The sequence below is a fragment of the Triturus cristatus genome, chromosome 8 (assembly GCF_964204655.1).
Source record: "Triturus cristatus chromosome 8, aTriCri1.1, whole genome shotgun sequence".
Lineage (NCBI taxonomy): Eukaryota > Metazoa > Chordata > Amphibia > Caudata > Salamandridae > Triturus > Triturus cristatus.
In genome coordinates, this window is record NC_140591.1 from 202,437,090 (window position 1) to 202,453,000 (window position 15,911).

Consider the following 15,911-nt stretch of genomic DNA (forward strand, 5'->3'; position numbering starts at 1 on the left):
GTACAAAACAGTAATATCAGTTTCCCTGTTACACGGGTTAGTATAGATTATGTACATGAGTTTATTAGTTGATCATGGAGGGTGTGGGGGAGGAGTCTGAAAAGGGGATGGCCTGAGTTTTTCCAGCTATTATTTGGTAAAATTGGCAATGTTGTTGCAGAGTGTTGGCGAAAGGAAAATCTGAAAAATATCAGTATCACAATTTTCCATTTTGTTAAAACATGCTTCAGCATTTTGCTTGGAAGATTGCTCTTTACAACCTGCCATTATATTTTATAATTGCTGCTTGCTCCACTATCTAAAATATCGGGAATGCTCATGATGATAGACTTACAGGTGAAATTTAACAGAAACTTGCAGAACTAATGAAATCAAGGAAGGATATTTTTAGGCACAGAACTGTTTGTAAAATAAATTAGTTTTTTACTGGTTTAACAACACGAATTTGTTTTGCAAGACATTTGTTAGTATTATATAATTGTGCCAGTAGAAAAAGTTATGCCTGTGTTGTACAAGATTCTTTCATATCACCCAAGTGTAGTTTTGTAAGGTAAAACCAGACAGACTGCACTAGAGATAGTTAATGGAATCACCCCTTTAAAGACCTGTTACCTCTCCTTACCTTTCATTGATACTTTCTGCACGGAGGGTGTAGACGCGATCAATGTGAGAGATGTGGAAGATGGGTTCATCTCCGGAAGGGTCAGTGGGCAGCTTTACAAGTACCTCGTTTAGGAAAATGGGCTGCAAAATAATATGAAAATCAGTAAGAAAGCTACTATAGACTGGTCTTGCTCAATTACTCTAAAGAATAACACAGCAAGTGGACATGGTGATACTGAACTGTCTGCACCCCGCACCGCAAGGTTATCTAAGGTCTTAAGACTGTACCTTGCGTACTAGCTGATCGCTAACAACAACTAAAGGTTATACCAGAAATAAAATGAAAAATAGCATTTATAGCTAAGCAAATAGTATACACCATCTGCTTTCTAAACTTTGGCACTTGTGGTGTTACTTAGACTGTGGTGGAGAGTCCAGCAGAGGGATGTCCTCTGTTGAGTTGGAAAAAGACTCACCAACATACTTAGAGATCTCGTCAGGGAGGTGGAGGTCTCTATGCCCTCAGCACAGCTGCTGCAGCTGTGCTGAAGGCACTGAACTTTTGCTGAATGGGCAACCCTAACTTTCACTCAGGAACCCACGCTAAGAGACCTCCTGTTGAATCCTATTGCGATTGCTTTTTTTCAGCCATCACCAAATCTAGCTCTAACTTCTGGACAGCAGCACTGGTCTAACTTCTGAGCAGTAGATCTAACTTTCAAGCAGCAGTCACAGATCTAACTTCCCAACAGCAGTGCCAACTCCCATACAGCATCCCTATGCTCCATACAATAGCCGTACCTCAAACATAGATAGATAGCTCAATTTCTAGCTCCCATTCAACACTCTGTCCAACTTTCATACAGTCGCCCTAGCGTCTATACAGCACAACAAAATTTAATGTTAATGCAGCAAGGCCTAGGTCAAACATCTCTGTAGTGGCCATAGCTCCAACTCCCCCAAAGCAACCCTAGGAGTAACATACATACAGTCTTAGGTCTTATTTCCATCCAGCATCCCCGAGTTTAATTGCCACATGCCAGTCTAAGATCTGTCTTGAATACAGCTGCCATTTCCTCTACTTTTTACAGAGCATCCCGAGGTCTAACTTTCACACTCTAGCCACAGGCCTAGTTTCCACCCGGTATCACTAGGCCTGACTTCAGTACAATCTGTGGATGTCTCCTTTCAATACATCACTAGGTTTCCCTTCAATACAGCCTGTGGAAAACCAATCTCCAAACAGCACCTAAAGGTCTAACTTTCATACATCAGCCCTTGAATTTCAGCACAGGAATCCAAAATCTAACTTTCATACAGTAGCTGTTGGTCAAATTTCCACACAGAATCACTAGGCCTGATTTAAATAAACTCTGCACAGGTCTAATTTCCATACAACCCACAGAGGTCTCATTTGCATTCAGCATCACTACGTCCGACTTCCACACAGCCTGTGGAGGTCAGATTTGCATACACAACCACTGGGTCTGACTTCCATTACACTTGAGGAGGTGTCATTTCTATATAGCACCACTATGTCTAACTTCGATACAGCCTGCAGAGGTCTAATGTTCATACAGCATTGGTAGGCCTGACTCCTACACCGTCTGTGGAGAACTCATTTCCATAGAACATCCTAATGATCTAATTTCCACACAGGATCCCTACGTTTTACATAAAGCAGTCTATGGTTTAACAATCATATAAAACAGAAAACTCTAACTCCCACGCATTAGCACTATGTGTAACTTCTAGACAGCAGCACTAGGTTTTATTTCCGTAAAGTGACTCTAGGTCTAACTTCTGTATATCAAGCTGAACCCTCACTTCCCTGTATGTAAACTTCCTACAGAAGCCATGGGTGTAATGTTGAGACAGTAACACACGGCCTGATGTCTGCAGATCAACCCAGAAAATAACGTTTGTCTGTGCAGCAGCCCAAGGGTTAAGATTTGACCAGCAAACCAAGGTCTAAAATCTGCCCAGCAGCCCTTGGCACATCTGTACATCAACCCAGGGTCTAACATCTACACAGCAATGCAGGGTCTAAACATCTGCATAACAAGAAAGCATCTAACATCTGTACGGCAGCTCAAAGGCTAACGCCTGATCAGCGGCCTAGGGTCTAACATCTGCACAGCAGCTCGGTGTCTAACATGTGCACAGCTGCCCTTGGCACATCTGTACTGCAACCTAGGGTCTCTAAGGTATAAACAGCAACACAGGGTCTAAACATCTGCATAACAAGCCAACATCTAAAACCTGCAGCAGCCCTAGGGCTAACGTCTGACCAGCAGCCCAGGGTCTAACCTCTGCACAGAAACCCGGGATCTAACCTCTGCGTAGTGGCCCACGAATTAGCTTCTGTGCAGCAGTGATGGGTCCGACTTTAAAACTGTAATCCATAGCCTAGCATTAGTTTTGGTTCCAGCTCGTAGGTTTACTGAAGTACCATTGAATTGACTGGACTACAGCTTCCGGCTTTTAGGCCTCTCAAGGCCTCTCCAGGTGCTTAGGTGAAACAAACGGAAAATATAGCACCTGGGGTCTGAAAGTTAACTTTACATTATATTTCATTGTAAAAGCAGCCACAATGATAATCCCTCATAACGTGAATGCCCCGTCAGTGCAATAGACGAACGAGTGCATTCACAGAGCCTGGAAATTTCCAGTGGTGTCCATGACAAGAACTCGGAGTAAGACGAGATGTCAAAGGAGATGGCGCCTGTTTCTAACCCCGCCAAGGCATCTTTGGCTATAATGTCATACTAAATTTGTAACTGCGAAAACACCGCATTCCTGCCTTTTGAATCCATCTGGGATCAACTAAAACATCGCGGTACGTGTCTGTGTGCGATAACAACCCTCGGCTCAGGGGGGGGGGGGGGGGGGCGTGTTGTGCTCCCGAAGAGGGAACACGCGGTATTATCGCGCGCTCGGCCCTGCCCTCTCGTAGACCCCATACCCACCGTCTTGTACATCTTGTACTGCAGGTTGGACTTGGGGCTGAAGACCTTGTCCGTGCCCGAGGAGCCGAGGGGCTTGATGATCTGCGTCAGCAGGAGGAAGTCGTTGAAGAGGAAGCCGTACAGCTCCTTGTTGCTCTTGGCCTTGTAGAGCTTGCCGCTGTGCAGAAATTTGCGCGGGCCCAAGCAGTTCGTGACGGAATTAAACACAAGTTGCTGGAAAAAACACAATGACAGTGCGGGAAGCCATGTTATCTACACGAGAATATTTACATTTCAAAGGGGTGCACAATATTGAACTCTGCATTGAGAGTCTACTTCTCTTTTAAAAACGCAGTTGAGCATCAAAAGGAACATTATAACTTGTGTTCAGTCAGTACAACTTCACAGCTGCCAGTCTGGCCTCCATAAAGCTATAATCTCACGATTGTAAATCGCTATAATTCAGTACAAACATTAGAAAATTGCAATCATCATTTGTGTACGCTAATCACCTGGCTTTTACAATCGTCTATTTCCCTTACATTTATTTAATTAGATCTTTGCTCAAATTGCAACAGGACCCTAGGGTAAGTCAGAGGGCTCTGCACGGATAAGCAGTTCCAAGGGGTATAAACAACATTTTCATACATACAGGGTACAGTTCAGTTCAATAACTTTATTCGGGTAAATTAATACCCATAAAAGTACAATATATTAATAAAAAAAACATAAACAAAGGATTGACAATACACAATACACAAATGTTTGCAAAGATATAACTAAAACAATTCATAGCAAGTTAAAAGGAACTTCATTGGTGATAAAATAATTTGTTATAAATAAAACAGTATGCCAACTAACAATAGTGCAAGGTGATCCATCCGATAGGGGCTCAGAGGTCGGGCATGGTATTACGTGCTCTAATTGCAGATCTTAACAAGCATTTACAATGCAATGGTCTCAGCATTGGTAAAGTTAGAGCTATTGGCATTGCTAATGACAATGCCGTTTCTTTAAATGTTTTAAAAACAAAAACATAAACAAAAATAATGTCATGAGCAATGCCAATAGCTCTAACTTTACCAATGCCGAGACCATTGCATTGGTGCTTGTTAAAACTCGTAGACTTGCACTTTCTTTCCTGTGTCTGAGCCGCGGGTCGGGATAAGTGCCCTCTCAGTGAGTTTCGTGGGGGCAAGGATGGTGGCGGGGAGCGCTCCACTTGCCGCTCTGTACAACAGGCTTGTCTGGTTTCCGAGTCCCTTGTCTGCCTTCCTTGTAACTGTGGAGCCTCAGCCTGGGCCGGTCCCTTGCCAGCGTCTGTCCGGGGCCCCTCGGCTCCCTGCGCCCCTCTCACCCGTGAAAGGCGAGAGGACGGCGCGGTCAGCAGTTCCCGGGCAGCAGTTGGTACTTCCGTGGCGCTCAGACCCCTATTAATAACCGCCCTCGCCGCCCCCTCCTGCCCGTGGCTCTCTCTGGCGTTTCCTGTACAATGGCTAACTTCTAAAATGTGACGTTTTAGTGGTAAGAAAAAACATTCCCGACCGGTGAGGGAGCAGAGGGTGGAAGCTGTCCCCAACCCCGGGGCTCGGGTGGAAGTGGAGAGCCCGGCGGGGCTCCTCGGGTGGAAGCGGAGAGCCCGGTGCGTCTGCAGCCCAGGATGTGGATGAAGCGGAGGCACAGCGCCCGTGAGGCGAGCCCCCCGCCGCGGCTCCCACCCCGTCAGAGGACTCTCCCTCAGGTAAGGCGGCAGTGGGGAGAGGGCCTGGTGGTACTGGCCATCCTTCCACCACCTGAACCGACCAACCCCACTTCTTTTCTTCTTGACCTTGGCACCCACCAGCGGCTGCAGGGAATTGAACCTTACACATCCCCCTCTTTTCAATTCTATTTTTACTACAGTTTTTGGGATGACGTTATGGTGGCGGTCTAAGCTTTGCAGTAATCAATCCCGACCCTTCAAGCTGAACTGGGCCGTGGAGCGAGTTTGCACGGCGGAAACGTATTCCACGGATCGAATCTTTGGAAATATGACACTGTTTTTATGGGACTTGCACTGTTTATTTGCACTTATGGGTGTTTTTTCCCGGTGATTGCTATGATTGTATGCTTGCTTAGTGTATCATTGTACATTTGTGTTTACCGCAGTGTGTAAGCACGCCGCCGCCTTTCTCCGAGGCAGAGCAGAAATGCCTCGGAGAAACGCAGCGTCCTTTTCGGATTCGGGGGCGTGTTTGTCTTTTCTCTCCTCCAGCCATTGGCTGGAGGAGAGAATGAGACTTCTTGCAAAAAACACGCCCCCCGATCCGAAAAGGACGGTGCCTGATCGGAGTGACGGGACCTCTTCTCCAATGGCTGGCCAGCATTGAAGAGGCAAGCCAATGGAGAACAGGGGAGAAGAGGGGCGGGTTAAAGCCCCTCTTCTCCAAAACATTAAATCTCTCGACTTCCGGTTCTGCTAGTGCGAAAAATCAGTTCCTCATCTGCCAGAGAGACTAAACAAATATAGGCATTATCCAAGCTAATTGGCCTTCTTTTTAAAAAAAAATGGGTTTAATAACCACTTTGTATAATTAATATAGTATTTACAAAGAAATAAAAAGTGTAGGATTGATTGGCCGCTCACCCCATCACAAGGGCATGGTACAAGGTCAAGATTATGCTGATAGCCAAGAGGGAAACATAGTGCATATTTGATAGTTCCTGCTCTTAGGCGAAATAGTAGGCTCCTTTCCCAATGGCTCATGTGTAGGGTTAGATATAAGGGTAAGGAATAAAAGTCCTGTGCGATGGACATATATCTGAGAACAGAGGATTTCTTAGATTCCATGCCAGTCCTTTCTTCGTTGTATAAAGAATACAACGCATCTATGAGCACCTTTTTTGGCACAGTGTCAGCTATAGTTGGTTTTAGAAAGATGTTTCCTTTATTGACACTACATAGGCTTTGATAAACTCCACTTAACCAGGGGATTTCCATTCCTTTATCACACAAGAGACAGTCATTAATGATCTCTCTTGAGAGGGAAGCAGCCTGATTCTTCCATTTCGACAGCCAGAAAAGGGCAGGGTGGGCACGAATGAAATCCAAAATAAAATTAAGATTCAGTTCTCTATGACAGATGTATTGTGGTGTAGAGACTGGGATGCCCAATAATTTCCTGCAAAACCTGTTTTCTTCCTGTTGGATACCTGGACAATTTGCGGTACCCCAGATCTCAGCCCCATAGGTCGCAACAGGAACACACTGTAATTTAAAAAAAATTATTATGGCAGATAAAGCGCCATGTGTCTTTGGGCGGGGGAGGCTAAGGATTGAATTGGTGGCCTTTGAGAACTTGCTCCTGGAGTGAGCAAAATGCTCAGTCCAGGAGCCGTTCGCAGCAAAGACCAAACCAAGATATTGAAAAGTACATGTACTTGTCAATTTCTGATTGCCCACTGCAATAGAGCTTAGCTGGCGATTCCCAGGGCCACAAGACATTAAAAATGATTTATTAAAATTAACACGTAAATCCAGACTATCCATATACTCAACAAAGGAGCGTACTAGTCTCCGTAGAGAGTTCGGAGTGCGGGCTAAAAGATCCGCATCATCTGCGTATAATAGCACGGGGAGGCTTTTGCCATTGATCAAGGGGACATCATGGGTCGAGGTTTTGAGCAAGTTGTTCAGCCCATTAATATAGATAATAAAAAGAAGAGGGGCCAGGACACAACCCTGCCTGACCCCTCTTTCAACCTTAATCAACCCTGAAACCGCGCCATTCGTACCAACACGCACCTGCGCCTGGAGATCTTTGTGAAGGTGGGCTAAAAAGTATACCAGGGGTTCATCTAAACCATAGGCCAATAAAATTGCCCAGAGTTTGGACCTGTTGACAAGGTCGAACGCTGAGGACAGGTCCATAAAGGCCATATAGACCGGGGATTTCCGTGCAATGGTGTATTTCCCGATGACCAGGTTGAGATTGAGACATTGCTCGATGGTACCCACCTTGCTACGGAAACCCAGCTGACAATGCTCTAAAATATTGTTTTCCTCTGCCCATAGTGAAATTTTGTTGTACAGCACTCTTCCTAGTATTTTTAGGGTATTATCAATTAATGAGATCGGCCTGTAATTACAGGGTTGAGACCGATCTCCCTTTTTAAAAATTGGGACAATGATACTCTTGACCCATGTGTCCGGTATGTTAGCATGTGTTATACTGTTAAAAACATTTAGGAGTAATGGGGCCCAAAAGTCTGGTATCCATTTTATTAAATCAATTGGTAGCCCGTCAGGGCAAGGTGCTTTATTCCCGATCCTCTGTTGAATAGCCTCTTCTATGTCAGAGATAGACAACTTAATGGCAGTAAAGGGGCCATAGTCCTGCTGATCAGGCACTGTTTCTGGGGCTGCGTGGATTTGTGAGAAATGATTTACCCAAGTCTCACTTGATATATTGCAACTGATAGGAGTTAGTAACTGGTCCATTGATCAGAGCCCCCTAACTGTGGACCAAAAAATATTGCCCTTTTTTAAACTTGCGGCCTGGGATAAGGTTTCCCATCGTTCATTCAGAAGGGTTCCCTTCCTTTCACGGGTTGCAATATTATATACCCTCCTGGCCAGTTGCACGTCTACGGCACACCTTGGGTTAGAGGACAGTGCCCTACGGAGACTTCTATTGGCCCGTGCACACTCATTGTCAAACCATTTGGGATTAATTATTGCCAATGGGGTGAGTTTCAACAAGAGTGTTTTTGTGGCTAGGCACAATTTTGAGAAATCTTGGACTATCTCAGAGTGTGCAGCATGCGGTGATAGACAGGAGGTAATAAGATGCATATTACTTCTGACTAATATTTTGAAAAGTTCCCCGCTATCAACACCCTTCCAGACTATTCTCATATTATCAGACGAGGGTATAAGAATTTTTGCTCCGCATTCGACAGAAAACACGGGCCGAGATGCAAAACTCAACATTATTCTGATGGGGTTATGATCCCCATAATCCGTTTCAATTACTTCGGCGGCCATTAGTTGGTCTTCAAGGCAGGGGGAGATAAATATAAAATCAATGGTTGACGAACAGCCCCTTCCCCTAAATGTTGGCAAATTTCTGTTAGTTGTGTTCACGCTGCTCACCAAGTCCATTACTTTGGTCAGATTATTTGATTTTAGCAGCAAAGCCAACTCCGCTCCCCTGCGGTACGAGGGCCCATGATTACTTGTGCCTTTAACATACACTGCACCATTAATTGCAGCGTTAAAATCACCTCCCAAGAGAATCCCGGTAGATCTCCCCATATTTTGTTGAGTATCTAAGTTAGTAATACAATCAAAAAGTCCAATGAAGTTCCTATTAGGGATTGAATAAAAATCGTTATTATAGAAATTTACCAAGTATATGCTAATTTTCCTTTTAAAAAGGATAACTTGAAAATTTCTACTGTTGGCTGAGAGGACCTTGAAACTGCCACCTGCAGCCACATTGATCCCAATAAATAGGCCCCCAGATGGTCTTCCTAGTTTAGGGGTGGGGGCTACGATACTGAAACAGTGAAACCCTTCAATGTGGATGTCTTCGGTGGCCCATGTCTCCTGAAACATGACTATGTCTAGGTCCCTTACTAGACTTAACCAGTTTTGTTCCCCGAGCCTGGATTGAAGCCCCGCCACGTTCCAACTAAGAATGCTTAAATTAGCTCCCATGTTTGCCATAGGTAATACCAGATCAGCATTAAAAGATGGGGGTATGATGTCTAGATGAACCCCCTCATGGGCCTGCAGATTGGTTGGCAGCAATTGTTGTCAATCCTGGGAATCCAAGTTGGAAAGTGCATGGAACCTATTAGCTGCCAGGGGTATTACATGGGTGTCTCTTAGCGGAAAGGCTGATGGTATATAAAAATAGCCTAAAGGAAGTGCGCAGATATCGGTATGGGGTAAAAAGGATTGCTCATGTATTCTAAGTAGGTGGCGAACCATATATGGTTTGCGGAAATTAAGAACAATACAATCTCCACTGATATTTTTCACCGAGGGACCAACCCATCCTACTCTCCTTGCCATGATGATTTCATCCATTGAGGAGGGGTGGAAATTTTTATGTTTGCATAGCCAGTCTACAGATTTATTGCGGAGATCTGACCAAGATTCCATCTGTCCCTTGGCAATGTTGGGAACACCTGCCAGTACTAACACATAGGGGCTGGAGGCTGGTGGCAGGCTCAACACATCTGTATTAGGGCTCAGATGTGGGTCTCTAGGGTGAGCCATAGCCACAATATTTTGATCGGTCCCACTAGTTCTCTGCTGGGGCAAATTACAATGCACACTGCCTGATGTTGTATTGACGTCATTAATGTTACGCATATGTGGTACAGTTGAAGGCTAAATCTTAAGTTAAGACATACAAGTTTGTCACATTGGTCAGAAAGTGGAACAGCCCTTCTTCCAAGCGAGGAGAGCAAAACCGTATTATCATCAAGCAAGATGGGAAGACATACGGGGCTAGAGAGAAGCAAAATCTCCCACACAAAAGGGATGCAAGGTCTTTTTGACAGCTGGATAGGAAATGGATTCCTGGAGCGCAGTAGCAAGAGAGTTCCAAATTCTCAGGGTGCAGCTTGAGGCAGATTGCACATGGCTGCAGTGGTTTTTAGATTTTGCCTACAAGACAGCATCTGTTGCGAGGTATATTGTTAGCTTACAGTTGGCTTAGAGTCTGCCCATTGGTAAGCTTCATTGTCGCTCATTTTCTTGCTTCTTATCCATTAGCTTGTGTTGGCTTTCTTTCCTCTTCTTGTGTTCGTCCCTCCCCTGGAGCATGGGTACATTACTTGTTTGATTCCACTTATCATTTTTCAGGAGCTAATTTTTTTAAAGCATTTAAGAAAGTACAGGTGTTTTCCAGTTGTCAACTTAAGTTGCTTCTCTTCCCCTTCCATGCTCCATGTTGCGCTTTCTCTCTCTTGACAGTATGCTTCTTCACCCCACTCTCGTTGCTATCGCTTCTGTTTACTTCCCCTGATCCACATTGTTTTCCCTCCCAGTGTGTTTGAGCTCCTCCCCATATCCTCCGCCTGCTCCCCGTGTTGCTTCTGCGCTCCACTCCATGTTGCTTCCCCCACCCTCATCCTCCTGGATTCCGCCCTCTCCGTCCCGCTTCCACCCTCGCGCTCCAGTTTTTCTAACAATCCCCGTTGATTTGCCTCCCTCCCCACTCCTTCCGTGTTGCTTCCCCCACTCCTTCCGTGTTGCTTCCCCCACCCACGCCCTATGTTGCTTTTGCCCTTCCCCTTGTGTTGCTTCCTTCAACCCTGTCCTCAGTGATTGCGACGCCCCTGCCCTCCGTATTGCTTCTGACCCCTCCCGTGCTCCATGTTGCGGTCTCTCTCCCCTGAGGTGCTGCCTTTGCACTTGATTCCCAGAAAACCAGAGGATATTTGGATCTAGTTTGTCAGGGAGCAAATGACCTGCATCACCTTTGGATCAGCTTCGCAGGGGAACAAATACTGAAGCTCCACTTCTGAAGGGGCACAGAGGCGCAAAGAGCCCTGAGACCTACAATCACGGCCTTGGGTGTCACAGGCCCTCTTCCTTCTTTTACTGACGTGCACAACTCCCCCCTGTGACACGTAACACCAGCTGTGCCCCTGCCCTCCCAGAGACGCTGCAGAGTGAGTGCCGCAGACGATTGAAGAGATCACTCTTTCTTTCTGGACTCCAAGGACTCCACAGTTTTACATCACCACCATTTTATGTCTACCCTACAAGACACACGTTTTAGCTGTCTTTAGACAAAAGCTTATTTGGATCACAGGGCTTTAAGTGTGGCTTACAACACTGTCCCACTATGTGGAGGAGCGGGTCTTTAAAAGGGGGCACAGCCCAAGTATTTATGAGTGTGTCTTAGAACATGAGAACTTTATTCCTGTGCTCTACACAGCATGCTGCCAGACAAGCATTCAGGAGCTCTTTGTGAGTTTTCAGCTATTGCAACCAGACATATCACAGAACAACAAACATATGCCTAAAACAAGCCAGGCCTATTGGCTTTGTGAGTGCTTGTTAGCAGTTTGATATAAATCAGTAACAACAATGGCTTTGTTGTAAATAATTAGAATTGGCAATTACAAATGGTATATGTTTGACCATCACTGTGTGTGCATTTTGGAGATGCCAAGGATTGGATGAGCATGTAATGTAAACACTGTTTATGACCCACTGACTCACACTGCCTTCAGCTCGAGGGTTCTCAAACATGCCCCATGATGAACACTCCCACAACCAGGACTCACCTGGATACCTAAATGCGACTCGGCTTACATGCACCAGAAGAGCATTGGAAAAACCAACTGAGCCTTTTAGAGAAAAGACCCTCTTGGCTTTGCAACTACTCAGTAAAGTCAACTACAATTTCAATACAAAATTGCACTAAAGCAAAGAGTTTAAATTTTTTTAACAAATTCAAAGTCTTTACTTGCATAAAATGTATATAAAACACATATATTGTCAAAACCCATGGCATAGGTTTCAAAGGTGGGACTTGATGGCTTTGCCAATAGTTGTTAAAACCGGATACCTCCAAAGGAAGTGTTTTAGAGATCTGAGTTGATCAAAGGCCACACCGGACGTTCAATGTTTGTGCAAGGTAGCATAGAAAGTCTGTATGCAACATTGTATGAACCACGCAGGATCGTTTATAAATGCCCCTGGCTTCAGTAAGTAGCCAGTGTATAGAGATGAGAACTGGGGTATTGTGGTTCAAATGGGAGTTGTGAGAGACTAAATAGGCTGCAAAGTGCTGGGCGGTCTTAACTGGAACAAGAAGTACTTAAGGTATTTGACGAGGAGAGAATTACTTCCCGTAATCTGAGCTTTAGATGGTGCAGTGTCATTTGGGGGTCAGTTCTTTCCATAGTCTGAGTGAGGTATGAAGGGTCAGTCACTTAAAAGATTCAGAGATAGCTGAGTATAATCACCATACTGGTGAGAGGAAGGGTCTAATGCACCAAGTAGGCCTGCCAGCAAGAGGTTTAAAGCGTGTGGGTGAAGGGATGGAGTCCTGGATTATACCTTGAAGGGGGGAACTTGTCCTGCCAGGGAATCTTTAATATTCACTTTCTGATGAGATAATAATCAGCGGAGGATCTTACCCCGGGGAGTGGGTCAAAACAGTACAAAGTGACTGACGGTATCAAAGATAGCAGGCAAGCATTGGCAAAATCAAAGACTTGAAGGAGATCACACACTTCCAAGAGCAAGAATGTGCTGCAGCATAGACTGAGGCCGGATGGGAAGCTAAGGAAGTTGCTGCCAATAATGAAATCCTCAGTTGAGATGCCCCGCCATTTCCCACGACTGCTGCGACGAAGGGAAGACCTACAGTGATACAACAGTTACCCATGTCATCAAGGTCTCCAAATACTTTCTTTAAGAGTGACTTGGCTGGGCTAATCTTGAGGAATTCCGGGGCATCATCCAAGCTAACAAATATTTCAAACCACATTTGTTCAATACAGAGCAAAGTGCTCATCTATGCCAGTGCTTACTTTGTAAAATATTAACTGACAGGGCCCAAAGTTTTGCTCTGAAGCCCATGGCCAGTGCTAGGAACATTGGAGTTGCCCAAAAACAAAGCCGCGTTGTTTTGATTCCTCCTCATGCCTTTTTTCATCCACCACCAGACACCCTCTGCCTCTTTATCTCACTCTTGCAGGTTGACTTTCATCCATATTTACTACCTTTTGTAGCTGTTTTTCCAATTTTCTCTTCCACTTTCTTTCCCCTTCTCTCTCTCTTGCTCTGAGTAAAAAGTCTGATGAGGACAAATAAGTGCAGGACCCCAAACAGAAGTGCCAGTCGGCCCCGCTTACAACCACTGTCTCTAAAGAAGCCCTGTCTGTGCCCTCACGACCATTGATGGGGCGGGGTCAGTGAAACAACTGGCAGATTTAAGAACAATGAATTTGTAGCTGACACATTTCGCTGTCTGTAAAATGCGGGGAATAGCTTGTCGGAGGCGTTTTTCTTTTAGCCCGTCGAGTCAATATCCCTGAAGGTACCAACGTCACCGTGGAGACAGTGATCGGCTTTGGGAAATGCTATATTACCTGGATGCAGACTGCGGCGCTGGCACTGCTTCAAGAGAGCACAGGCACTCTCTGGAGTCCCCAGCTTCCCTATAATGTATGTCAATCAAGCATTGGCCAATTGAAGAGGGGGTCTGAGGATCGTGCTGCCTTCTTGGTGGCTCGGTCACGATGCATGATGCCGTTGCATGCTTTACAACCGTCCACGCAAAAGTCATGTTTAATCTGGAACTGCAGAATTTATCAATTATTATTCACCAGAGCCATCACTATCCCAATGGGTAAGTTTATCATAACTTCTGAAGACTGCTTTGGCATCAGTACTTCAGGGCTGGAAATGTGTGAGATGGGGAGGGGGGGGGTCCCCACGTGTTCCATCACTCTTTTTTGATTTCAAAAGAATTTTATTATTTTAAAGGAGTAAATAAGGACATAAGATACAAGCAAAAGTGATACAATTGATAGCAGACAAGGATAAACAATATAATAGAATGAAATTAAATAAAAAGAGAAACACCATTAGCAAACATTATTCCGCAGATATCATATAAATAAAATAATTAAGGAAGAAAACATTGATAACCTGCAGAAGTAATTATCAATAGTATCACCATCAGATATCAAAATAGGGATAAGAGGAAGAAAGAAAGGGAGGAAGAAAAGACAGAGAAAGTAGGAAAGAGATGAAGAAAGAGAAAGAAAGACAGGGAGGAGTGAAAGAAGAGGAAAGGATTTCCAAAGAATTCATCCAACACACAAGACAACAGCAAACAGATAACATTAATCAGACAAATCAAAAGGATATTGATCCACCAACCCCTCCGAGGCCAAGTCCATATACGTATCTAAGGCTTTCCAAACACCAGCAGATATAGAAGGGGAGAGATGAGCATGATCAACTGATGTATGAACACTTCGTAAGAAGGAAACCCAAGCCCACCAAGTATGGTAGGAGACAGAAGAGAAGGATTTCCACTCCATGAGAATAACTTTGACTGCAACAGTGAATAACAGATCCAACAATTGTAATTCCATGGAGTCTAAAGGCAAAGGGACCTGGGCCGCCAGCGGACCTAATATAATTAATGGAAAAGAGAGTTGAAACTCAATGTTAAAGATAATCCTGAGGTGTTTGTGTATTAAATTCCAAAAGGGTTGGAGAAGGGAACAATCAAAGAACATATGCTGAAAATCACCAGGTAAAAGCCTACAACTCCAACATAGATTATCCTCTTTGAGCTTCAACGAATACAAACGAATGGGAGTCCAATGAAGAAGATTAATAGAGAAAAACTTAGACTGCATTAATGAGGGAGCAATTTTGTTATGAAGAGAAAGTTTACCAATGTCTTGCCATGTTTCTGAAGAAATATGATCGGTAACACTATGATCAAAATGATGTAGCCATTTTTGCTGTGCGACCGTATGGGAAAGAAGTGTAGAGGACGATAAAAATGTATAAATCCTAGACGCCACATGACCAGTCCTGATCCATAATTGAAAAAGCGTAATCGTAGGAGACGAGGGGTGAAGGTGCATTTTAGCAAGTGCTACCTTAATCTTAAGAAAGGTATAAAAGTCTAAGTTAGATAAAGCAAATTGTTGAGCTAAGGAACAGAAAGGGAAAGGATCATTATTGGAATCATAGAGATGTTTAACAAGTGAGATACCTTTCCCAGCCCAATAAGACATCAACTCTGGCTCAATATTAATTTTGATTCTAGAATTACGCCATATAAACGACCATCTAGTGTTATGCAGTGGAGTTGCCACTTTCTTATCAACCTTGCGAACCGCAGCAATAGTGTCTAAGATAATAGATCGAGAGAATGAAATAGAAAGGGTATTCGTTGTTAAAAAAGAAGCCGTCGGCAGAGGGGAGGCCAATTCTTGTTCTATTAGCAACCAAGATGGAACATGAGTAGAAGGAGAAGAAAACCAAAGAGCACCCTGAGACACCAGGAAAGCAGTTTGATATTTCCCCCAATCAGGAAGATTGCAACCTCCCATATCAAAAGATTTCCGTAAGAATTTTTAAGCAATTCTAGCTCTTTTATCATTCCATAAAAATTTGGAAGTAAGTATGTCAAGCTCGTGAAAAAAGGAATCAGAAAGCTTTACCGGAAGCATAGAGGAAACAAAATTAATAATAGGGGTTATCATCATTTTAAGAGTCTGCAGTCGACCCCACCATGAAATATGTTTCGGAGACCAAGTTTCTAAAAGACGTCGCACCTTAAGAATAGTTTGAGATTCATTATAAGTAGCCGTAGC

The 15,911-nt window shown here is 44.3% G+C and overlaps 1 protein-coding gene across 6 annotated transcripts in view; it reads right to left on the reverse strand.

The window, feature by feature from the left end:
- The window catches only part of ITSN1 (intersectin 1), a 1,732,490-nt gene that overhangs the window by 39,078 nt on the left and 1,677,501 nt on the right, over nt 1-15,911 (reverse strand). For all 6 annotated transcript variants that reach the window (XM_085621357.1, XM_085621360.1, XM_085621358.1 and 3 more), the window contains 2 exons: nt 3,573-3,785; nt 623-744 (listed from right to left, as the gene is read on the reverse strand). In XM_085621357.1, the coding sequence (XP_085477483.1) occupies nt 623-744; nt 3,573-3,785 (335 nt within the window). The remainder of the gene's footprint in view (nt 1-622; nt 745-3,572; nt 3,786-15,911) is intronic.